Source organism: Coffea eugenioides, chromosome 11 (genome assembly GCF_003713205.1).
Source record: "Coffea eugenioides isolate CCC68of chromosome 11, Ceug_1.0, whole genome shotgun sequence".
NCBI classification, from domain to species: domain Eukaryota; kingdom Viridiplantae; phylum Streptophyta; class Magnoliopsida; order Gentianales; family Rubiaceae; genus Coffea; species Coffea eugenioides.
This window is the reverse complement of record NC_040045.1, coordinates 31,751,390-31,777,789: the sequence shown is the minus strand read 5'-3', so window position 1 is coordinate 31,777,789 and position 26,400 is coordinate 31,751,390. Positions and strand designations below refer to the sequence as shown.

Sequence of the window (26,400 nt, the reverse complement as noted above, 5' to 3'; positions counted from 1 at the left end):
GTTTATTATCTTGACTATTATCTTATTATACACATTTATAATTTATAATTATTCATTATTATTGTTATCGTTATTATTAGTGTTATCGTCAACATTATTATTTACTACTAGGATTATTATCATTAGTGTTATTATTAGTATTATTATCAGCATTATTATTATTATTATTTTAAGCATTTCGTTTAACCATTTAAAACTTATCTCACCTTGTCCAATTTGGCTTAATACGACTAAATTACAATGTTTTTATATTTCCATTTAAGTATCCTATACGTAATTAAATAAGTATAATTTTACATGACTAACCTTTCAATTCTAACAATTATTTTAAATTGGGTTCTGAATTTTTAATACCCACGATAAACTATAATTTATAATTTATTACACATTTACTACATTTTATATTATATTTTGGCCCCTGTATAATTTGCCAAATTTTCTCCGTCCTCGGGTTGAACCCATGGTTGGCCAAAAGGCCAACCAGTTGTCTGACCATGGTCGCCAGAAAGTCTGGCGACCGTTTGCTTCCATTGGTTGGCCAAAAGGCCAACCATGACTTTTGTTCATTGTTGCCAGCAAGTGTTGGCGACATCCTCATCAAATTTTTTTTTTTTTTTGCTTCGGTCTTGGGTTGGCCGAAATGCCAACTTTTGCAAATTCTTTCTCTGTCGCCAGAGATGGCAGCCCCCCACTCTTCCCTTTTTGTGTGTGCGGTGTTGCTGCAACGCCTAGCCAAAACAGAGCAACGGCAGCAGCCGCTGCTCTTCTCTTCCCTTTTTTTTTGTTTTTGTTTTTCTTGCACCAGATTTGGGCAACCTATTTACTCACAGATTCAAATCTAACACCCTATTCATTCAGATGCACCTATGAATTTTCCTAAAAATATATATATCTACATATATATAGCAACAATCCATATTCGTAAAATTTCTAGGGCAATTAATTCAACTACTAAAACTTAAAAGAGGAATTTTGCGTGAACTCGGGACTTACAGGTTTAGGTGCCTAGTCGTCTGATCGATTGACGGTGTCGCCTGCTTCTCCTTCTCTATTCTCTGACGGCTCTTGCCCTAGGGAGACAGATGAAAGAAAGGCAAGGAGGGTGTTATTTTTCTTGCTAGGGTTTCAATAAAATCCTAAACCTAGCACTACCCACTAGTAGGTGGTTTGGATAAGAGTTTCAGTTTATTAGGAACGGTTATCCCATCCTATAGTTATTTTATTTTATCTAGTAATTTTATCTTTTTAATTACTTGGGAAAATAAAATAACAAAAATCGGTGCCAAAAATCGTGGGTTTTACATTCTACCCCGCTTACAAAAAGTTTCGTTCTTGAAACTTACGTACCTTGATCAAAAAGATACCTGTGCAATAATAAATACCTGCTTAAATAAAATATAATTTCTGTAGATAGTGGTAAGCAGGGTCGAATCCACAGGGACTGGGGATAATTCGTTTCTTCTATAGTTCAAAGTATAGGGGGTTTTGAGATTAAGTGCCAATTAAACAAATTAAATGCAGGAAGTAATTAATTCAAAGAAATAATTAAGGGAAAACTCTAGCCAAGGGTACACTTCAGAAATGGTTCATGCACTGATCATTGATGCAGAAATAATTCCAACATTTAGTAATAGATTAGTTATAGTTGTCATGCACGCGATAAACAACCAACCCTTCCTTAATTTCTCGATAACTAAGGTACAACCGTTAGCTATTTCTCTAACCCAAAAATAACCCTAGGTACGACCGTAGGATTTAATTCCTAGATTGCATTAATAATTAGAAAGGCCCAATTCTAACCAACAAACACGCTACGAGGGTTTGTTTAAACTAGATCATATGCTCCCCTGACACAAACCCAATTACGCCAGTTGCTACTGAGGTAGAAATAACGAACAATTACAGATTCAATTATCCCTATTTAGCAAAAATAGCCTATATGAATAATTAATTATTGCGCACTAATCAATCATACACAAGGCCATAGCAATTAAAATCAAGGAACATATAAATACCAATAAATGAAGAAAATAATTAAAACAGATTCGATCTCACAGTAATTGTTGAACCAAATCGTCAATTGTCCCCTTGACTAGAAAAACTTAGCCACGCCTCATAAGAAAATCTCCACGTAATTTAATTGAGATCCAGGCCATCAAAGGAACCAAGAAAGAATAAAACTAAACTATGCTAAAAGCTGTCCCCGAAGAAACGGAAAAAGGGCAAAATAAATAAACAAAAGAGTTGGACCAAACCCAAAAGAACGAAGTTCCCTATTCTAAAACAATTGCCTAACTTTTCTCCGTGGTCCCCACAAATTAGTAACAAGGCTGCCGAATTACTCCTTGTTTTCAGCCTCTGTATGTTTCTTTCTTCTTAAAAGCCCAACATGACTAATGCTTCATACTCCGTGGTCCCCGCCGAATTGAGTGCAAGGTTACCAGAAGTCAAACTCTGCCCAATTCCCTTATTGTTTCCTATTGACCTTCGTACTCCAATCTCCTAGTCAGCAAAGGACATGCAATCCCTTTGTAGCACCATGTGGGCCCGGTTGTTTGAAGTCTCCATTGTCTCACGAAAGTCCCTCCTATTTTGTACTTTTCTGTTCCACTCCCTGAAATTGAGTCCAATACCAAATATAAGTAAATATTAATAATTAAAACAATATTTGGCAAGGATAAAGGGGGAAATTAATAATAAAATAACCAACAATTAACACCCAATCAATTCCCCCCACACCTAAATCATGCTTGCCCTCAAGCATGGGGACGACAAATAACACCAATATTTAAAAATGGGCATTGCTCCAACTGCCGTATTGCCAAGGGACCATTAAAACATATATCAAGTCTCAATGGTCAAAATTCAAGAAATATCACCTCGGTTAGCTTTCAAACCGCTGACTCCTCCAATTTAAAGTAAACTAATCTAAGGAAAAGGAATGGTTGCTCATATTTATTAGCAAATGGTCCATCTATTAACTAAAATCTCGACATTAAGATCACAAATAGGCAAGCTGACTTTCTTTTTTTTTTTTTAATACTAACCCAAACTTTACTTGTTTTTTTTTTTGGGAATAGCAAAAGACTTAGTCTCTAGCCATTTAGCGCCTTTTGACGCGAACTCCAACATTTGTCAGATGGAGGAGCCCGGTTACTCAGCTCCGATCGCTACAGGACCACGCACTCATAGCAACTACTACCTTTTGACGCGAGAATCGACACTTTAGGTGAAGATCCCCGGTTACTCAGTAGTAATCACTAGCGGAGTACAGTCAACTCTTATTGACAATCATATAACACATTAACTAAAAATAACACCAAAAATAACAGCAGCCAGCCTCAAATTTTCAAACATGGAGAACTAAAATTAATAGCCGGACCAATTCACATGAGAAATGCCAACAGTCATTCCCTATGCCTAGAAAAGTTAACCAAAAATTGGAAAAGTCAAGCAATTACCGATATTCACCAAAGAGATATTCCTGAACTCAACCACATTAACTTAATACCTTTTATTAATAAGACTTGGCAATAGCAGAATTAGAGGCAACAATCCAGCATCAAAACTTGGTAGTTATAGAAGAGCTGACCACTAGAAAAAAGAAAAGAAAATAAACGAAAAGGGAGATAAATATCAAACTAAAAATAAAGGAAAAGCCTTTAGAAACTAAAAACAAAAATACTAGCACCCCAACTGATCCCCCCCCCGGCACCTAAATGACACATTGCCCTCAATGTGATAAATAAATAGTAATAGCAAGGCGAAGGGCAACGGAACTTCCCTGAAGTCGTCAAAATATGGTGAATGAGACAAGAAGATTGTTCATGCTAGACATTAGTCAAAAAAAAGCTGCCAGGACAAAGCAAAAAGCATTAGAGGCACTCAGGGGCAATGACATGGAGCAATACCACAGACTTTGGGATTATGAAGCTACTGTAAAAAATTCCAATCCTAATAGTCATATTTCATTGCAAATTGATAGGTGAAATATTGAGGAAAGGGCTACATTTCAGAGGATATATTATGGTTTAGGTGCGTTGAAAAATGGTTTCCTACAAGGATGTAGACCTATCATAGGTCTAGATGGCTGCTTCCTCAAGAGTCCCTTTGGAGGTCAGCTGCTTACAGCCTTGGGTAGGGATGCCAATGAAAATATGTTCCCTATTTCCTTTGCTGTTGTTGAGGTTGAGAATTACGACAGTTGGGGTTGGTTTTTGTGGGAATTAATTAGCCAAATTGGAAGAGGAAACAAAGGAGTGGCTTACACTTTCATCTCAGATAGACAAAAGGGTCTTGTCCATTCAATTGAAGAATTATTTCCTGAATCAGAGCACAGATTATGTTTGAAACATATGTTCGAGAACTTCAAACAAAGATTCAAGGATCAAGACCTTAGAGATCTGTTTTGGGAGGTAGCTGCAGCAGCAAGCAGGCCGGAGCATGAAACTGCCCTTTCAAATCTTGAGAGGGCTGACCCACAGGAAGGTGATAAGCTAACAGCTGCGGGATGGTTCAAACGGTTGTCTCCAAAATTATAGTATAGAGCTCATTTTAGTACAGCTTGTAGGAGTGACACTTGCGTTAACAACATGAGTGAGTCATGGAATAATTACATTTTAAAAGCTAAAGGGGAGCCAATAAGATCAATGCTAGAGTGGATTCGGAGGAGATTAATGCAAAGGTTGGTAACCAAACGAGAGGGCATGCTGAAACATGGTGGAACTTTATGTCCAAACATTTATGAGAAATTGGAGAAACTTAAGATAAAGGCAAGAAATTAAATTGTGTTGCGGTTTACGGAGGAAATGGAAATTTGGAAGTTGATGGCTATGGAAAGACAAATGTTGTCAATTTGGAGTTGAAAACTTGTACCTGTGGTCATTTTCAGCTTAGTGGCATTCCTTGCGTGCATGCGGTTGCCTGCATTCAGAGCAGAAAGCTAAAATTCGAGGAATATGTTGATGCTTGTTACCATAGGGAAGCATATTTAAGGGCCTACAACTTCACAATTGGTCCCGTTCCTTCGAAGCAGTTCTGGGTAGATAGCAAGATGCAATATCTGAACCCACCATTGGTGAAAAAACAGCTTGATAGGCCAAAAAAACAGAGAAAGAAGGGTCCAGAAGAGCCTACAAATCAGCAGAAAGCAAGTAGGAAAGGACTTGCAGTTTACTGTCGGAGATGTTTGAAAACTGGACATAACATACGTACTTGTAAATCAGCGATTGACCCTAAGTCTAAACTTTACAAAGTAATGTAACATTTTACACTCTACTGTAATATGGTTTAGTGTGTTTTGTTGCTACTTATATACTAATTCATTTTGATTTGGACTGTAGGCACCTAAAGTTGGTCAAACAGCTTCAAATGCAACATCCGTAGCTTCTGCTGCTCAGGCAAGCGTCTCAAGTACTGCTACTACACTTTCACAGGTACTAGAGAGTACTGGCCAAACATTTTTGGATGCTGGAAAATACTTACATATATACTAACCATGACGAGGTACGTGTAGGAGCCAAATCAGCCTATAGGTGGTACCAACCAAGAAAGCCAGCAAAGCAGATTCTCAAAGAGAAAACAACCTACTGCAACTTCAAGGATGTCAAGGTTGCGACATTGTGGCTCCAAGAGACCAAGAAAATGAAAACCTGTTTTCCTGATTTTGTTGATTAACAATACTGCTTATGCCAAGTAGAATATGTCATTTTATTGGTTGACTGTACTGATGCCATTATGGTATGGATGGATGTTGCAGTATTTTTCATTGTACTCAGATTTTTGGTTATTTTTTGGTTGACTGTTGCTCTCGTGGATATTGTATTATGGTTTTTGTGTGAATGATTTCGTTGACTGTGGCTATCGTTTGGTTGACTGATGCCATTGTGGTATTGTACTCAGATAAATTGGCTATGTTTTGATCGACTGTTGCATTTGTGACTGTATAGCTATGCTGGTGAACCTTTTGATCATGTTATGGTAGGATACTATTGTGGTATGGTTATAGTAATGAGTTGATTTTTGTGTTTATGGATGGCACGTCTTCGCTTATTTATCATGTCTGGCTGTGGTAATATGGATGGCAATATCACTGGCCATATCTTTGCTGAAGATGACTAAATCTGACAAGTGTTTTTAGAGATCAATATTGCTGGTTATATCTTTGCATCTGATGACTTAATATAACAACTTCATTGCATTTAATTGGGTATCTCAGGTTTTTCTGTATATGTCCCACACCAGAAGCAGGCTTTTTCAATGTCTTGAACAAAAGCAGCTTCAGTCGCTCATTTATAATTCAAACATGAAAATCAACTCCAAATTGAAACAACTTCACTACAATTTCCCAACTCCAGATTCTATTACACGGCCAAACAACCAAACATTACACTTTTTGCCCAAAATTCATCTCATACATATAACGACCAGTGACAAAAGAGACACAAGTACAGTCAGCATCATCATCATCTTCATCAGCCCCATCGTTGCTTCGACATTGTGAATCTTCGATTGTAATCCCATAATAATGTTATAGTTATTACTTTCTATTCCTTGCCCAGAGATGATAAATCTTTCCGCGGTTGCAGGTCGAATTGATGAAACCCCTTCCACGTATGGACTTTGGCAGGATGATTCATTAGTGCCTCCCTCTCTACTAATTGGGTTGCACCATGCCCAAAATGAACAAGCACCAGTTTCACATACATAATACAACATACCTTTTGATGGTTTTTCGGATTCTACTACCTTAATCTTTGCTTTATTGTTGCAGAAACAACGCCGATTTTGGTACCTTAGGTCTCTCGATCCACCGCCAAAATTTTGGGAGTTTGACATTTTTGGGTTCTTCCTTGAAATGATAGCTGATTTAGCCCCTCCAAAGCTTTTCTTGATCCATCCAAAGTTGCGCTGAGCTCTTTACGTTTTTGGGTCTTCGTTTTGCATCTCTCTGTCGAAATTTTTCATTTGCAGATCTACAACTATGGTGGGTGAAAGCTTGGAAGAGACATGGAGGACAACATTTGAATGAAATGAGTTTCTGCTAGATACAAGTTACCATTAAGTCGCGTAAATATCACTCGCTAGCTCCTCAGCCGGTTAGTAGGTAAAATCCAAACAAGGCCAAAGCACAGGGGGGTTAAGTGGGAGTTTCTAAATAATGAGGAGGTTTCGTGTCAATTTCCTTAACCACAGGGGGGTTTTATGTACTTTACCCTTTAATTTATGTTTTGAAGTCCATCGAAGCATTGCACCGCAGACGAAGTGACCGGGTCAAGGTCAACACCTATGTGGGGCCAGGCCCAGGAAAATCCCCGGGCCATTTACTGTAGAGATGCAGGCTTGGAAACAAGCAAACCTCTTGGACTTGGGAGTCAATCACATTTATGTGATGGGCTGAGACGCGTGTGAAGCCCTGTGACTCTTGTCCAGAAGTACCTTGGCCGAAAAACAGTTATTCACTTGGTCCATTGAGGCTAACAGAACGGGGCTTACGATCCGTGGTGCTTACTTTTTGGACCAATAGTTTTGTTTTATTGGTTTCCCTTTGTTTTTCCGTCGCCAAATTATGTTCCTGAAGCTGAAATGCGGAAGAATTAATTATTTTCCTCTTTTTTACCCTATAATTGTGGTTTTATTTTTGTTCCCTCTATTTGCCAAATTCATTTTGGATTATGGATATATGGATTCATTTTGTATGTTAATTTCCATTCTTTAGTATTGGGTCGTACTATTATTTTGATTATAATGCAGTTGTTGTTTAATCATATTTTTCATTTGTGACGGGAATCGAGCAAGATTCAATAAAACAAACAGTTAATCAAGATATAAAAATATAAAAAACTCAGGTGAAATTGTTTTAGCTTCTCTCCCTTTTTTTTTACTATCCCAAAGTTATAAATTTTAAGTTGTAGTTTTGTCTGAAATTCTTTAGTTCGATGCACGTAGTTAAAAAAAAAAAAAAAAAAAAACCAGTCCTTGTTGTTCTCATATGTTCTCATGTTGTAAGAGGTTTCGATTTGTCCTTATTTTTCGGGCAATTACATTTTATTCCTTGTGGTTTAGTTTTTTTGTACATAACCCCCTACGGTTTCAAAAGTTATATATAATCTCCTCATGATTTGAATTAAAATGTCATAACGGATTCATATAAAATGTCAAAATACCCCTATATAAAGTTAAAAATTATTTATTAACCACAGGAGGGTGATGTGTATATTTTGAAAATCTTAAGGGGATTATATGATAAAATATTAAACCATAAGGGGGTTATATGATAAATATAAAACCATGCGGAGTTAGTGTGTTATGTATATTATGTTTTATATTTTTGTTACTTCAACCGTTTTAATTTTTAAACAAGGGTGATTTTGACATTTTAAAAGGTTTCATTTCGAATGACCATATTCGTCATTTTCACACTTTAATTCAAACCATGAGGGGTTATATATAATTTTTAAAACTATACGGGGATTATATATAAAAATACAAAATTATAGGGGAATAAAGTGTAATTTTGTCCTTATAGATTTGTCCTTATTTTTCCATCTTCTTTTGTCATTTTTCTGCAAGCCTATATGGATAGATACCACACGCCTCCCAACTGACACAAGCTTGTCCATACTTTTTTCCAATTTTTTGTCTGAAATCAGAGTCTTGTAGCCTGAGCAAAATACAGGGGAGATTAAAGCAAATGGCAAGCTCATCAGGCTTGGTATCGGAGCTAAAGATTGATGTATATATGTTTCATCCAATCTTTTTTTCTCTTTTTCCTTTAATCTTACTGTGGTTTCTCTTCAAATTAGTTTCAAATTCGAGAAAGAATCAGCCACCATCGCCACCAGGACTTCCGATTATTGGAAATCTTCATCAGCTAAGCTCACTGCCTCACTATCCTCTCCACTCCTTAGCCCAAAAATATGGTCCAATCATGTTTCTCAAATTTGGTAGTGTTCCAACGGTTGTAGTTTCATCAGCTGATGGAGCTAGCCTAATCATGAAAACCCACGATTTGATTTTCTCTGATAGGCCATTTTCGAGCACAGCTAATAAACTTCTCTATAACATGAAGGATATATCGGTAGCACCCTATGGCGAGTATTGGAGACAGTTAAAAGAGTATTTGTGTTCTTCAGCTCCTGAGCAACAAAAAAGTTCAGGCGTTTCGTAATATAAGGGAAGAGGAAACGTCGATTATGATGCAGAAGATTAAAGACGCTTCTTTGGATTCGACACCTGTGAATTTGAGCGAAATGTTTGTTTCGCTGACTAATGATATTGTATGCAGATCGGCTTTTGGGAGGAAATACGGTGCAGGGGAAACTGGAAAGAAATTCAAGCTGCTGTTGGGCGAATTCTTGGAGTTACTGAACGGAGGAATTTTAGTCAAATCTGTGCCCTGTCTCAGCTGGATTAATCAAGTTAATGGTTACGATGCCAGAGTGGATCGCGTTGCTAGAGAAGTAGATGAGTTCTTGGAGGGCGTGGTCCAAGAAAGGTTGGATGGTGCAGTGGAAAAATATTCCTGCGGGTCAAGTGGTGAGACGATTGATGGTGAAAGCAGAGAAGACTTTCTTGATATTTTGCTGAAAATCTATAAAGATAACGCAACAGGTGTAACCATGGACAGGGACAGCGTCAAAGCTATAATATTGGTAAGCACAATTTTCTCTGCGCAGTCAATATAAAATCATTAAGCTTCATTTTCTGAGTATAAAATCATTAAGCTTCTATAAAATCATTTTTTCTGAATATAAAATCATTAAGCTTCATCTCTGATCATTCTCACGAACAATCAACAAATCATTGATTTTAAGTGTAAATCTTTTTGACTGTAGGATGTATTCTCTGCTGGAACTGATACCACGGCTACAGTTGCAGAATGGGCAATGGCAGAGGTCTTAAGACACCCCATTATCCTAAAGAAATTGCAAACTGAAATAAGAGGGGTTGTTGGTGGCAAAGAACAGATATCCGAGGATGACTTGGCCGAGATGCATTATTTGAAAGCAGTGATCAAGGAAACTCTTCGCTTACATCCTCCAATTCCGTTGCTGGTTCCTAGAGAAGCAAGAGAAGATGTCAAAATAATGGGATATGATATTGCAGCTGGTACAATGGTGATCATCAATGCTTGGGCAATAGGTAGAGATCCTGCATATTGGGATGAACCTGTGAACTTTATGCCCGAGAGATTTATGGATTCATCTATAGATTTCAAAAGGCATGATTTCCAGTTAATCCCATTTGGTGCTGGTAGGAGGGGTTGTCCTGGAATCGCTTTTGCTGTTGCCAGTAATGAACTTGTGTTGGCAAATTTGGTAGGCAAGTTTGATTGGCAATTTCCCGGAGCACAGGGAAAAGAGTTGGATATGACAGAATGCCCTGGCGTTGCAGTTCGTCGCAAAATTCCTCTTCTTGTTATTCCATCCCCACTTCCTTGAATTCTTAACATGGCCGAATGCTGCAGATTCTGTATTCTTGTCTTGATACAAGTGTTGGATTGATTCTTGAGAAGGGTTGCAATCGCACCGTGCAATACAAGGTCTCATCTTTGGCCTAGGAGCCGTGGTAAGTCTGGAACATTTTTTCATCAACCTCCCAAACTTAGTCGGCCTCCTTCGACTCGATCTGAGACCGTCCATTGCACAGTGTGGTTACAGATGTTCCAAAACCTTGATTCTTACTCTTCGTGCTCTTTCCCGAGGCCGCTTCTTTCTTGTAATAAAAACTAGTAAATTTATGTAATTATGGCCTGTTGGATCCTTAATCCAACATTGGACTTATATGTGAATAATTATGTATTGCAAACTGTCAATTAAGGTTAAACCCAATTAAAGTGATCAAATATAGTTTGGGTTTAATGTGTCTAATAGGATGTGGGCCCTTTTATGTGTAGAAACTTATGGGCTCCTATTTCAATGATGGGCTGAAATAGGGCTCCAAAGGTAACAGGAATGTTACTTATAAATAGGGTTATGGTCCCCAGGTCACAGGCATCGTTTTAGTTGTAGTATTTCCTAATACCACAAAATATCTCTTCCCTGATATCCCATCGTCAGGAAAGATACCAGAGAGAAACTAAAGGCCTCTCTCTAAGGATCGGTGAATACCTGTTGACCTGGAAGGCCACCCCAAATCTCTGGTAATTCAAGTATCAAGTTTATGAATATGGATTCAGGTACGCTTCCGCTATTTCTTGTTAATTTATTTCTTAATAGTCGCCATATAGATTTTGGGTTTAATAGGTGATGGCTTTCACCAAAGGTTGATATAAATTACCGCTCTAACAAGTGGTATCAGAGCCTATATGGTTGATTATTAGGAAATAATTTGGATTTCATAATTTATGTTAATATATATACATATGGTTACACACACATATATGTGCCTCTTGAATTCGGCTGTGGATGTATGCATATTTTTTAATTTGTGTTGAAACATGAACCGAAGCGGCACATAGAATCCAGTGCTTTAGTTATGTTATCGGTAAAGTTTTTTTACTTGTTAATGTTTTTAGTTTCTGGTTTCGTGGGTCTGGCCAAATCACAATATGAATCCAGCATCCGTGATGAATTGTCTGGTCATAATTGATATGTTGCCTTCTTATGACTTCGGGCCCCATGGTAACAAAGCTTTGGTTTGTTTGGTATTAGCTAACACGCACTTGAATGGCCATCACTTTTCTGGCCACGTGAGTTCTTGTAGTCCACCTGAATGCTTCTTGTATCAATCATGTTATCTTCATAGGTTTGGTCAACTCAGACCATGAATTCGTGGGTTCCACGAATGTAAAGAACAAGTCTTCATAAGACTTTCTTGGTCAAATGCTATTCGGTCTTGATTATTTGCATATGTTAGTGCTCATGGCAGTAGTTCATCCACGAATTATACTATATGTTGTTTTGGTTACCATTGAATTCTGCGGTCCCACTTTGGTTTCATTGATTCACTGTTTGGCCTTCCATTGTTTTTTTATGAGATTTTAAGTTGGCCGATTGTCTAATTGCCTAGTTAATTGTTTATATCGCTGGAATTCAGTTATGGGTATGCTTTTGGTTATAAAATTAGGACAATTAACTTGAATTTTTACTTGTTTTCTTATTTAAGAACCAATATGTATTTATTCATGTTAAGGATATTAGGGTTTCTCTAATTAAAGTGAACTCTAATAAAGTTAAATAGGACATTTAAGCCCTATAAAATCCATATGTGTGGCCCATTAAATATGTAGTTTTTTCTTATAAAGTACTTATGGATTTCAAGAAAATTTTTGGGCTTAAATGTTAATTGTGGGTCAAATTATGGATATGGACTTTTGGTCCAATAAGTCATGATTTAATTTGATTGATTTGACCATATTTGACCACGTTTTGACCAAAGTTGACCAAAGTTGACTTTGATTAAATTTTTTTGTTTAATTTAGATAATTTTAAATTTGAATATTGGTATGATTATATATATTTTGGAATAAATTAATTGAAATAATATGCCACCAAAGTGACCTCTATTATGGAAATTAATTTATTTTAAAATATAATTAGTTGGGCACTAGTAATTTTATGAATATTGATCGGCCCAAAGGAAGGTCAATATTCAATGAAATTACATGTGCACTTGTGGTAATAAGTACGTGATAATTATTTGGATTTTACATGTGATTTATAAATTGGCCCAAAGGAAAATTTATTTTCGACATGTTATTATTATCAGTATTTATTACTGCACCAAGATATCACTCAGAAGTTAATATTTTTGTCCAAAGACGAAATATTAATGGAATATCGGTATCTTGAGATGGGACTGCTATTATTTGAATTTATTATTGTTTTAATTTATGTGAGTTTGTTTTAATTATGTTATGTTTTCTGTTCAGTTGCGAATGATCTTACAAACATTACTTCCAATATCAATAATATTCCTATGCTGAATGGCACAAATTTCAAGTCCTGGAAAGAAAATCTCTTGATAGTACTTGGAGTAATGGATCTCGACCTTGCGTTAAAGAATGATTCACCCCCACCTCTTACAGATCAGAGTACCTCTGATGAAAAGAGAAATAATGAGAGGTGGGAGAGATCAAATCGCTTGTGTCTGATGATCATTAAAAAGGCCGTTCCAGAAGCATTCAGGGGAACAATGTCAGAAACGACTGTAACCGCTAAAGAGTTCCTTCAGGACATTGAAAAAAGGTTTGTCAAGAACGAAAAGGCTGAAGTTAGTACGCTCTTGACACGCCTTGTTTCAATGAAATATAGTAATTTGGTTTGTTCTGAGGTTAATTTAACTTCGGTACCTAGACACATATGGTGGTTAGATTCTGGTGCAACAACTCACATCAGTGTGTCTATGCAGGGTTGCCTGAATTGCCGAAAGCCTAATGATAGTGAAAGATATATCTACGTGGGCGATGGCAAAACAGTTCAAGTTGAGGCAATTGGAGTTTTTAGATTATTGTTAAAGACCGGACTTTATTTGGATCTCAATGAGACATTTGTTGTACCGTCTTTTAGACGGAATTTAATTTCTATTTCTGCTTTGGACAAATTTGGTTATTTTTGTTCATTTGGAAATGGAAAATTTGAATTGTTTCATGATTCAAAATTGGTTGGTTCTGGTTCTTTAATGCACTACGATAATCTATATTTAATTGACACAATTACCTCATTTAATGAATCTCTGCATTTGAGTACTAGAGGAGTTAAAAGAAAATTAGCCAATGAGAATTCAGCTGCATTATGGCACAAGAGATTGGGACATATCTCCAAACGGAGAATGGGAAGGCTTGTGTCAAATGAAATTCTCGGCCCCTTGAATTTTACAGATTTTGATGATTGCATTAACTGTATAAAAGGGAAACAAACCAATCAAAGGAGATTTGAAGCCAATAGGTTCTCAGACGTCTTAGAACTTATACATACAGATATTTGTGGACCATTTCCTACATCTGCATGGAATGGTCAACAATATTTTATAACGTTCATAGACGATTTTTCAAGATATGGCTACATATATCTCATTTCTGAAAAGCCACAGTCACTGGACGTGTTCAAAAATTTTAAAGCTGAAGTTGAGAATCAACTCAACAAAAGAATTAAAAGCGTCAGATCTGACCGTGGTGGTGAGTACTATGGTAGATATGACAGTTCAGGTGAACAACGTCCAGGACCATTTGCTAAATACCTAGAGGAATGCGGTATCGTTCCACAGTACACTATGCCGGGTTCACCCACTATGAATGGTGTAGCTGAAAGACGAAATAGAACGCTTAAGGATATGGTAAGGAGTATGATATGTCATTCTACCTTACCAGAGTCACTCTGGGGTGAAGCACTTAAGACTGCAGCATATATCCTTAATAGAGTTCCAACTAAAGCAACTATCAAAACCCCTTATGAGCTTTGGACAGGGAAAAAGCCCAATTTAAAGCATATGCATGTTTGGGGGTGTCCAGCTGAGGCAAGGCCTTACAGGCCTAATGAAAAGAAACTGGACTCAAGAACGATTAGTTGTTATTTTGTTGGATACTCTGAAAGATCCAGAGGTTACAAATTTTATGATCCCACAGCCAAATCAATTTTTGAGAAGGGAAATGCTCGGTTCTTTGAGGATGTCGAGTTTGGGGGAGAAAATACAGTAAGGGACATTGTCTTTAAAGAGAAATATATTAATATTCCCACAGGTGTCATTGATCTTGTTTTGGACCCTATTCCTGAACAAGATCATGACATAACAAATCAAGACAATGTCGAAGAACAAACTGTTATAGAAGAACAAACTCTTCCTCTCCAAGAACCAGTGCCATTAAGAAGATCCACTAGAGAAAGGAGAAGTGCAGTGCCAGATGATTACATTATTTTTCTCCAAGAACATGAGGATGACATTGGATTGATGGAAGATGATCCAATCAACTTCCGTCAAGCCATAGAAAGTTCAAATTCTCAAAAGTGGATCGATGCCATGAATGAGGAGATTAAATCCATGAAGGACAATGATGTTTGGGATCTTGTCCCATTGCCAGAAGGTGCGAAACCCATTGGTTGTAAATGGATATTTAAAATTAAAAGGGATTCGAAAGGCAATGTGGGAAGATTCAAAGCTCGCCTTGTCGCTAAGGGATTTACACAAAAAGAAGGTATCGACTATAAAGAAACCTTCTCTCCAGTCTCTTCAAAGGATTCTTTTAGAATTATCATGGCATTAGTGGCACATTTCGATCTTGAGTTACATCAGATGAATGTAAAGACAGCGTTTCTCAATGGTAACATTGATGAGACAATTTATATGGTGCAACCAGAAAACTTTGTATCAGGAGATCCAAAGAATATGGTTTGCAAACTTAAAAAATCCATCTATGGGCTCAAACAAGCGTCTCGACAATGGTATTTCAAATTTCATCAGGTGATCATCTCATTTGGTTTCGAGATGAATTTAGTGGATGATTGTATATACCATAAGTTCTGTGGGAGCAAATATATTTTTCTGGTATTGTATGTTGATGATATTTTGCTTGCCAGCAACGATATTGGTCTATTGCATGAAACCAAGAAATTTCTAACTAAGAATTTTGAGATGAAAGATCTTGGTGATGCATCTTTTGTGTTAGGCATACAGATACACCGTGAGCGCTCTCGGGGTATTTTAGGACTATCACAAAAGGGTTATATCGAAAAGGTTCTCAAAAGGTATGGCATGCAAAATTATAAACCAGGTGACACCCCTGTTGCTAAAGGAGACAAATTTAGTCTTGAGCAGTGTCCCAAGAATGCTTTTGAGGAAAGAGAGATGCAAAAGATTCCTTATGCCTCAGCAGTAGGGAGTCTAATGTATGCTCAAGTATGTACGCGTCCGGATATTGCGTACATTACTGGGATGTTGGGTAGATATTTGAGTAATCCTGGATTAGATCATTGGAAAGCAACCAAACGGGTCTTACGATATCTACAGAAAACAAAGGACTATATGCTCACGTATCGGAAGTCAGATGAGTTAGAGATCATTGGGTATACTGATTCCGATTATGATGGATGCAAAGATACTATGAAGTCAACGTCAGGATATGTCTACTTGTTGGCTGGAGGTGCCATATCCTGGAAGAGTGCTAAACAGTCCCTCATAGCATCTTCCACTATGGCTGCAGAATTTATAGCTTGCTATGAGGCATCCAACCAGGGAATTTGGCTGCGAAATTTCGTCACAGGATTACGTGTAGTGGATGGCATTGAAAGACCACTCAAATTATTCTGTGACAATAAGTCAGCAGTCTTATATTCCAATAACAATAGGAGCTCGACCAAATCTAAACATATAGATATCAAGTTCCTGACTGTTAAAGAAAGAGTGCAGAATGGACAGTTATCAATAGAGCACATCAGGACAAACTCCATGGTTGCGGATCCGCTTACTAAGGGATTGCCACCCAAAATGTTTCATGAGCATACTGCTCATATGGGTGTCGTATTAAACGATGTATAGTTTTAGTGGGAGTTTGTTATTTTAAATGCTCTTATGATATTTTTCAGTTATTAAGGATTTAAGGATATTTTATGCATAAATAAAGTTTGGATTTTTTTGCACTCTAATTTTGGTATGATTTGATTTCATAAAATTTAAGGTGGACCAGTTGGAAATAGGCATGTTTTGATCACATTACATGAAATTTTCATGCTACACATCCACATCATAATTCATGTCATTCAATTGCATTGATATATGTGACCATTGATGGGTCGAGTTACGAAATTGTAATAAAGGCCGCTTTGATCCTATATTGGTGTAATTGATGGACCGAATTGGTTACAGATACATTGTGATAATGACAGTAAAGTTGAGCTCATACGGTTAATTGCAAAACATAATTATAAGGTTACACATATAGTCCAAGTGGGAGATTGTTGGATCCTTAATCCAACATTGGACTTATATGTGAATAATTATGTATTGCAAACTGTCAATTAAGGTTAAACCCAATTAAAGTGATCAAATATAGTTTGGGTTTAATGTGTCTAATAGGATGTGGGCCCTTTTATGTGTAGAAACTTATGGGCTCCTATTTCAATGATGGGCTGAAATAGGGCTCCAAAGGTAACAGGAATGTTACTTATAAATAGGGTTATGGTCCCCAGGTCACAGGCATCGTTTTAGTTGTAGTATTTCCTAATACCACAAAATATCTCTTCCCTGATATCCCATCGTCAGGAAAGATACCAGAGAGAAACTAAAGGCCTCTCTCTAAGGATCGGTGAATACCTGTTGACCTGGAAGGCCACCCCAAATCTCTGGTAATTCAAGTATCAAGTTTATGAATATGGATTCAGGTACGCTTCCGCTATTTCTTGTTAATTTATTTCTTAATAGTCGCCATATAGATTTTGGGTTTAATAGGTGATGGCTTTCACCAAAGGTTGATATAAATTACCGCTCTAACATGGCCTTCGCAAATTTCCCCGTTACAGTACCGAAAATAAAGAAAATCTTTCATCTCTGCTATAATTTTGTTCCATGGAAAAGGACTATTGATAGGGTAATCACATTGTTCGAATGCCAAAGACCGGAATCATTTTTCTTGGGACTTCAACCTTTTTTGTTTTAGTTACCAGATCAAAGTCTCGTTCGCTCTATAAGCCAAACCAACCAATTGAACTGAAAGTCTCCGGCTCAACTACATAGTTTATGCAGTAATCCTAATTCATTTCATCTTCAAAAAATTGTAGTATAGAAAATGAGGAGGCACCAAACATGTTATCGTGAATAGTACAATTAGGGGTGGGCAAAAATTCGATTCGATCCAAAACCCGACCAACCCGATCCGATCCGAAAAATTGGATATCCGATCATATTTTTCTTGGCGGGGTAGATGCGGGTCGAGTACCCGCAAAAACAGATACGGATACAGATCAGTAAAATAAAAACTCGCGGATACCCGACCCGCAGGGTATATTATATAAATATTAAAAAAATAAGGGTTCATTATATAATTTTATAATTTTTAATCATAACTGTAAGTAAAGTGGTTCACAACCTCATATTTTAATCTCATATGATCCGCCTCTCCTCATCTTGTCTAAAAAAATTGAATATTCTTGGTGAAACCTGAACCAAATGAATAAACAAAGAAAAATTTGTAAAACTCTATCATAAAAATTGTTCATCCCTTTCATCCTTTTTCATTTTTATTCTACTTCCATCGATCTTTTCTGCAAAATTTTGATCAATTCAATCAAAAATTTGTGTTTGGAGCTCCAATTTTCTGTTAGCTAGATAATTAAAACATTTGTCTCTTTCATTTATTTATTTATTTTATTGCAATTGTGTCTCTTAAATTTGTTTCCTTTATTTTAGTGCAAGAAATTTATTTTTCTTTTTCATCACCTTTAATGCAACAAGGTCTATTCCAAAGATGTAAGAAAGTTGGGGAAAATTTTTCAAGATTATTTTGGTTATACTTTCTTCAAAAATTATTAGCTCTGTTCAATTCTTTTCCGAACTTATTCCACAATCGACTCATTTTGGATGCAATCTTGTACCATAATATCCTTAAGGAAGTTGGAAAAGTTGTCATATACTTATTATTCTTGTGTTTGTTATGTTGTAAAAGGATGAAATGCGTGAGAATGGTGATATACTCAAAATTATCATAAAATTTCGTTTTATCCTTGTGTTTGTTATACTTGGAAAAGTTGGAAAAGTTGTCATATACTTATTATCCTTGTGTTTGTTATGTTATAGAAGGATGAAATGCGTGAGAACGGTGATATACTCAAAATTATCATAAAATTTCGTTTTATCTATTAGATATTATAATTCTAATATGTACTAAATTTATGAAATCGGTTTGATTATTGGAGCGGGTTAGGGTCGCAAAATGACTGATCCGATATTTTAGGGTCGGGTCAGCCATATCTTATTAGGGACAGATACCTGACCCGTGCCCACCCCTAAGTACAATAGTAATTATAACTTGTGATGGGATGGATTAGAGTAATGCCACGACAGCACTCTATTATGCAAAACATTATGAAATAATCCCGTCGTATAAAATCGATTTAAACAATCTTGTTAGCCGTCAGAAAATTGAAAATTTGAACTTGCCAAGGGACAAGACTACAATCACAACATGATAATCAAATCCAACCAAGAAGCAATATGATTAATTTTGGCGGCTGAAGTTTGGAATTCAGCTCCATGGAGGGCAGAAGACTGCTTTCTGCGATAATTGCTGAAGCTTTTCGTTCGTGGCATCCTTTTTGGCTGCTAGACATTTGGAACAAAATCTAAAGATAGCTTATTTTACATCTCTTGACAAGAAATCAAAACAACTAATTTGGCACGATTTGAATAATTTCAATTTTCTTTTGTAAAAATATGGCTGTTTTTATTTTAGAAGTTAATGACGTATATTTGAGGCACATCAAGTTTGGCTGGACACCTAGATGAGCACGATAACATATCAGAAATGGGTGTGAAGAATTCGGATATTTAGTAAATTTTTTGCACTGGGCTGGAGGGAAGTAGGCAAAGCCAAAAAAAAAAAAGAATAAAAATGTCTTACATATATTTTGTGTATATATTTTGGAAGTCGGTGAAGCAATTATTGAGATATCCTCACTATACTAAAAGTGCGAGTTGGAGTTGCTACAGTGCTCATGGACAGGTTATTCAGTAATTTTGAACAACTTCGGTGGCGTTTCATAGGCAGATAGACTGATTATGCTGTAAATTTCGACAATTCCAGTGACATTTCATAGGCATTTGTTTGGGCTTGCCCTCTTGCGCGAGAGCTCATTTGATAAGATGTGCGTGGCAACAAGGAGAATCAACTGCCGGCTGTGGGACTATGGCCGAAAGGGAATATTCGATGTTCCGGCTTTCTTCATCCAAGGAGAAAAAGATATGCCATGCTAAACGTCTTTTTCCTATTTCTTGGAATCAAATTTTGCAAAATATGAATGGTTATTTTTTCACGAAGGAGTTTTCTCCATGATTCCAATACCATAGGTCCAAGAGCGTTGGGAAAGGGGTACCGATACACGCACATAATGTTAGAATTTGCTCAAGACAAATTTCACTTTTTTCAAGTACTAGTTAAAATAGGAATAAATCAAATCACCAAGTAATAATGCCAATAGTGATAATAAAATGTAAGAAAAATAAAAGACACAGGACACCAACATTTTTACGTGAAAAATCTAAATTGAAAAAATCACTGGACCTAGTTCAGTTAAAAATCTTTACTATCACAATAATAGAAATACACAAATCTATCTGAAAATATTCGAATGACAATAATATCATCAATATCAACCAAGCGAAATTACTATAAAATCACCTCTAAAAATTATAACTATCAAAGATGAGTAGAATTTGACAAGAGAATCGTGTGCATAAAATTTCATCTCAATCGAATTTCAAATCACATTTCAATTGAGATTTCAAAGTTGCAAAGAACTTTCAGTCTAGCTCTCACCCTTTCTCCCTCTTTGTTTCTCTCTTGAATTATGCGGCTGGAAATCTTCTCACAAGAAGGTAAGTCTTCTTGTGGCTGCTCCTTATATTTTTCTCGGTTTTCCAGTCTTGTGGCTGAAGCTTTTTTCCTCCTTTTAAGAATGAAAACCTACGTGTTTGTTTTTGCGTGATTTGGCCCACAAATATGATGGCCCACAACCAACAAAGAGATAAAAGATAAATCAGAGACCAATCAATTAATTTTGTCCTGTGTAACGTGTGGCCCCTTTTTTTCCTTTTAAACATAGATAAAAAATTTTGAATTTGACACCACTCACTTAAATTCCCTTTATCTGCACTATCTAATCCATTCCAATCACATGTAATACGCGCATTTATCTGCACTATCTCACTTAAATCATCCCTTGTACTAAATAATTAAATATACATTTCTGGTCCTAATGTTGTCAGGTGTATTATTGGGATTTCAATTCTAAAAGCAGTCTGTAATCTTATGTAAGAAGAGTCGCCCATTAATAGGCAAACATAAGATCATATACACCATGGCGTTCTCTTTTGATCTTTTATTTTTCTCAGTTTCCTCAGTTGTATTCCTTCTAGCCCTTTTGAAATGGTTCTATGCTGCTTCTAAACCCCAAAAAAAGCTACCACCATCTCCACCAAAGCTCCCAATAATTGGAAATCTTCACCAGCTTGGCTTGCTTCCGCACAGATCCCTCCAATCATTGTCAAGAAAATATGGCCCACTCATGCTACTTCATTTTGGAAGCAAGCCAGTGCTGGTAGCCTCTTCCGCTGATGCAGCTAGCCAGATCATGAAAACCCATGATCTGGTTTTTTCAAACAGGCCTAAATCGAGCATTAAAGATAGACTATTCTACGGAAGTAAGGACGTAGGATTTACACCGTATGGTGAGTATTGGAGACAAGCCAAAAGCATTTGTGTGCTGCATCTTTTGAGTAACAAAAGGGTTCAGTCATATCAGTATGTTAGAGAAGAAGAGACATCACTCATGATCGAAAAGATCAGCCAGATGTGTTCTTCTTCAGCTGTAAACTTAACTGAAATATTTGTAACTCTCGCAAATGATATAATTTGTAGGGTTGCCCTGGGGAGGAAGTATAGTGAGGAAGAAAAAGGAAGGAAAATTATGGAAACTTTTATGGTTTTTGTTGAGTTACTGGGTGTTTTTGATGTAGGAGACTACATTCCTTGGCTTTCATGGGTTAATCGTTTCAATGGTTTGGACTTGAAAGTGGAGAAATTTGCTAAACTGATTGATGAATTTCTTGAGGGTGTAATAGAAGAGCACATAAATAAGAGGAAAGGTGAGGCTGAAAATGACCATTCCGTTGAGGCAAGATGCCTAGACTTTGTGGACATTCTGATCGAGGTTAATAAGGAAAGCACTATCGGCTTTGCTCTTGGCCGTGATGATATGAAAGCTATCATCCTGGTAAATTGAATCTCTCTCCATCTCTTTAATTACATCGCACTATGAGAATTTATAATTAGTTTCAACTCTGAAAAGAATTATGTTTACTGCTAATAAATTATCTAGTACTAGTTTTGAAGGTAGTGACTTGCACTAGGCTGGAAGGTTTAGATTTTGTTTGGTACTATCGTACAAATGTTTTCAGTTTAGTTGACTTGGACATGACAACTTATTAAATGGCATTCTTCTACTTTACTCCGATGTGCAAGATCAAAATCTATTTGGTTTGTAAGGTTTACTGAATTCAATATTATTAAACTTGGATGGTTGAATGAACCAGATGAGCTTTTGGTTCATGCCTTCATGGTTCAACCACTAATTCAATTAAATGTTTTCTTATTTTAGTTATAATTAGAAGATTTGAATAATAACAATTATATAAAGGGAAAAATTTCTAGTGGCTAGCCTGTTCAACTGTTGGAGTTTTACCAGGTTTGTCCGGTTTGATCAGTTTATGTTTGAGTTTGACTCATTTTTTTTTATTTTTTTTTCTTGCTTTAACATAATATCTTGTGAATGGCAATCGGGTCGGATATGAGTTGACGGATCGGGTTGAGACCCATGTACAATAGACAATCTGCTGACCCGAATACAATCCGTCAACTCGTAACGGGTCAGGATACCTGACCTGAACCCGAAATTTTCGGGTTAGCAGGTCACCCGAATGACTCCAAACATAATTTCAATTTACTAATTTATCACTGTAGTTTTTAACAGAACTAATTTCACATAAGACTAATTACATATGAAGTAATAAAAATCTCGATAAAATAATTTCAAACCAAATCTGAAATAAATTAAAATACTGTAAAAGTGTTTTTATCCCAAACCAGATCTAAAATAAATTAAGACACTATAAAAGTAGAAAATAATGTAATACATCATTTGTCCAAACATAATGTAATGATTCCAACTTCACACAAGTTTAACAAATTCATTTAGGATTAAGTGGTTAATGCCTTTGGAAAAAAAAAAGAATAACTTAGTTTAGTTAGATAAAACATTTTTATATTTATTAAATTATTTTTAATTCATAAACGGGTTAATAGGTCAACCTATGGGTGACCTAAATTCGACCTGTTTTTTTTTCGGATTCATCAGGTTTGACCTGATTCTGTCCAACAGTTGTATGGAATTTTTTTTTTTTGAATTTCATAAAAAAAATGAAAACAAAAGATTACATAGTAGAAATTCCATGTAAACAAAAGATTCTGAAAGCAAAAAATGTGCGAATTCCATGTAAACAAAAGATTAACATACTTGAACAAAAAATAAAAGTCATAAACATATCTAGGATAATTAAGTCAAATATGTATTAATTGTATTCTATCCTGACATCTAAATATTGATCACACTAAATATTGAAGAATGAATAATGATAAATATTTATCCCTACCATTTTGGGTAGAAGACCTTTTTATTTTGGACATTACTGCATACCAAACAAGAGGTAAGGATAATAAGTAAACATACAAAAAGGGTTGACTCACTATCAAAATTCTAAAATTACCACACAACTCTATATATATACACTCTTTAGTATATTTAATTTATATCAAAATTACTATGAATGTATGTAATCACACTCATTTTCGTCCCTTATATTTGAATACCTTCCCTTGTTATCAGATTAAAAGAAAAATTCATCCCTTGCATTTGAATACCTTCTCTTGTAAACAATTTTCAAAAAAAAAAAAAAAATTCCTCAATGGTTGCTTGGGTTAACCGAACTTTATGCACTTAAACTTGAGACCATTTAATGTTTCCAAAACGATAAGGTTTAAGGATTTGTTATCTGTCCAGTGATGCAAAAAACTTGACATGCATCAAACTTCAGACTGAAATAAATGTATAACATGGTAACTTTTAAATTTACATGTACCTAACCCTATTAATCTTTTGACAAGTTCAACTCTACTACGTAAATCTTCAGTTTTTGCACTTCACGATTGAGTTTCTAAAATTGGATTGCATACCAGAACTGCAGATTTTGGAGGAAAAAAGAGCAATAATAATCAACATTTTAGAGGGAAAAGCAACATAGTGTTTCGTCTTGTACGTGGCAATTAAACGCTTATTGCGATAGTATGAATATTGTTAATTTGTCTTCATTTTTCTTTTTCTTTGGAAAGGTGTGATACAAATTTATTACTTGGGTGCAAACGTGCCAATTATTTTTGAAATTGGAAATTTAGATTTAAAAAAAAAAAAAAAAGCATCTATGCATGTTCTAAAGCAACACTTTCTTTCATTCCGTCATGCAGAACATGCTTGTCGATGGAACTGACACAACAGAGTCAGTTGTGGAATGGGCAATGTCAGAACTTCTAAAGAAACCTATAACCTTGCAGAAATTACAGACTGAGGTAAGAGAAGTGACCCAGGGAAAACCAGAAATAACTCAAGATGATTTGGAGAAGATGAGATACTTAAAAGCAGTGATTAAAGAAACTCTACGATTTCATGTTCCTGTTCCATTACTGGTTCCTCGAGAATCAACCCAAGACATCAAAATAATGGGGTGTGATATAGCAGCAGGCACACTAGTGTTGGTGAATGCTAGTGCAATTGCAAGAGACCCCCTGTTGTGGGAGAACCCTGAGGAATTTCAACCTGAGAGGTTTCTGAATTCCAATATAGATTTTCGAGGTTTTAACTTTGAGTTAATTCCTTTTGGTGCCGGACGAAGGGTTTGCCCGGGTATCAACTTCGCCATATCCGTAAATGAACTTGCATTGGCAAAATTGGTCAACAAATTTAATTTTGCGTTGCCTGATGGAATCAAGCCTGAGGATCTGGACATGACTGAAGCAGCTGGTATCACAGTTCACAGAAAACATCCTCTACATGCTATTGCCACCCCATATCTTTGTTAATGGCTTCGTATTCATATGCTTTCTTTTTTATTTTTGTGGTCTTATTTCTAGCGGAAGTTCTCGTACTATTAATAAGTGATAATAATAATGTAATAATATAAAAAAATAAAAAGGTATTTTTGTTTAGAATTTGTTAACATGTTGAATTGAATTACTTATAAGAGTGAAGTGACTAAAAGATAATATTAAGAAGTAAATTGATAATAGTAATATAGTTTTAAGGGGATAAAGTGATAATAACGCATCCTGGAAGTACCTAAACTTTGCTCCTCCTTAGCATTTTGCAGCATCCTCGGATTCTTCAATCTTTGAATTTCTGCTAGAATAATTGACTGAGAAGGCCGGTTTTCCCTCCCCTGCTCTTTTACTTCTCTACCTTAAGGTTTTGCCTAGGGGTCTAGCTCAATAGCTTAAGAGTAGAAATTATCTCCGCCCACATCGTGAATTCTAAAGAAGTATGCCCATGTTTAATTTATGTTTTGAAGTCCATCGAAGCATTGCACCGCGGACGAAGTGACCGGGTCAAGGTCAACACCTATGTGGGGCCAGGCCCAGGAAAGTCCCCGGGCCATTTACTGTAGAGATACAGGCTTGGAAACAAGCAAACTTCTTGGACTTGGGAGTCAATCACATTTATGTGATGGGCTGAGACGCGTGTGGAGCCCTGTGATTCTTGTCCAGAAGTACCTTGGCCGAAAAACAGTTATTCACTTGGTCCATTGAGGCTAATAGAACGGGGCTTACGATCCGTGGTGTTTACTTTTTGGACCAATAGTATTGTTTATTGGTTTCCCTTTGTTTTTCCGTTGCCAAATTATGTTCCTGGCTTTTCTAGACCGGAATTCATTTTAAACGTCAATGCGGAAGAATTAATTATTTTCCTCTTTTTTACCCTATAATTGTGGTTTTATTTTTGTTCCCTTTATTTGCCAAATTCATTTTGGATTATGGATATATGGATTCATTTTGTATGTTGATTTCCATTCTTTAGTATTGGGTCGTACTATTATTTTGATTATAATGCAGTTGTTGTTTAATCATATTTTTCATTTGTGACGGGAATTGAGCAAGATTCAGAATACAAACAGTTAATCAAGATATAAAAATATAAAAAACTCAGGTGAAATTGTTTTAGCTTCTCTCCCTTTCTTTTTTTACTATCCCAAAGTTATAAATTTTAAGTTGTAGTTTTGTCTGAAATTCTATAGTTCAATGCACGTAGTAAAAAAAAAAAAAAAAAAAACCAGTCCTTGTTGTTCTCATATGTTCTCATGTTGTAAGAGGTTTCGATTTGTCCTTATTTTTCAGGCAATTACATTTTATTCCTTGTGGTTTAGTATTTTTGTACATAACCCCCTACGGTTTCAAAAGTTATATATAATCTCCTCATGATTTGAATTAAAATGTCATAACGAATTCATATAAAATGTCAAAATACCCCTATATAAAGTTGAAAAATTATTTATTAACCACAGGAGGGTTATGTGTATATTTTGAAAATCTTAAAGGGATTATATGATAAAATATTAAACCATAAGGGGGTTATATGATAAATATAAAACCAT

At 36.0% G+C, this 26,400-nt stretch overlaps 1 protein-coding gene and 1 pseudogene across 1 annotated transcript; both read left to right on the top strand.

Annotated features, from left to right (window-relative positions):
- Nucleotides 1-8,640: 8,640 nt before the first annotated feature.
- LOC113753007 lies at nucleotides 8,641-10,743 on the top strand (annotated as a pseudogene).
- Nucleotides 10,744-20,862: 10,119 nt separating this feature from the next.
- LOC113753009 (cytochrome P450 71A2-like) lies at nucleotides 20,863-24,967 on the top strand. Its single transcript, XM_027297080.1, has 2 exons — nucleotides 20,863-21,920; nucleotides 24,224-24,967. The coding sequence occupies exons 1-2, from the start codon at nucleotides 21,006-21,008 to the stop codon at nucleotides 24,833-24,835; spliced, it is 1,527 nt and encodes a 508-aa protein (XP_027152881.1). The 5' UTR covers nucleotides 20,863-21,005; the 3' UTR covers nucleotides 24,836-24,967.
- Nucleotides 24,968-26,400: the final 1,433 nt, after the last annotated feature.

Coding starts and splice junctions, on each gene's coding strand:
- LOC113753009 (XM_027297080.1), top strand. CDS start 21,006: ATGGCGTTCTCTTTTGATCTTTTATTTTTCTCAGTTTCCTCAGTTGTA. Junction 21,921..24,223: donor ATATGAAAGCTATCATCCTG/GTAAATTGAATC, acceptor TCCGTCATGCAG/AACATGCTTGTCGATGGAAC.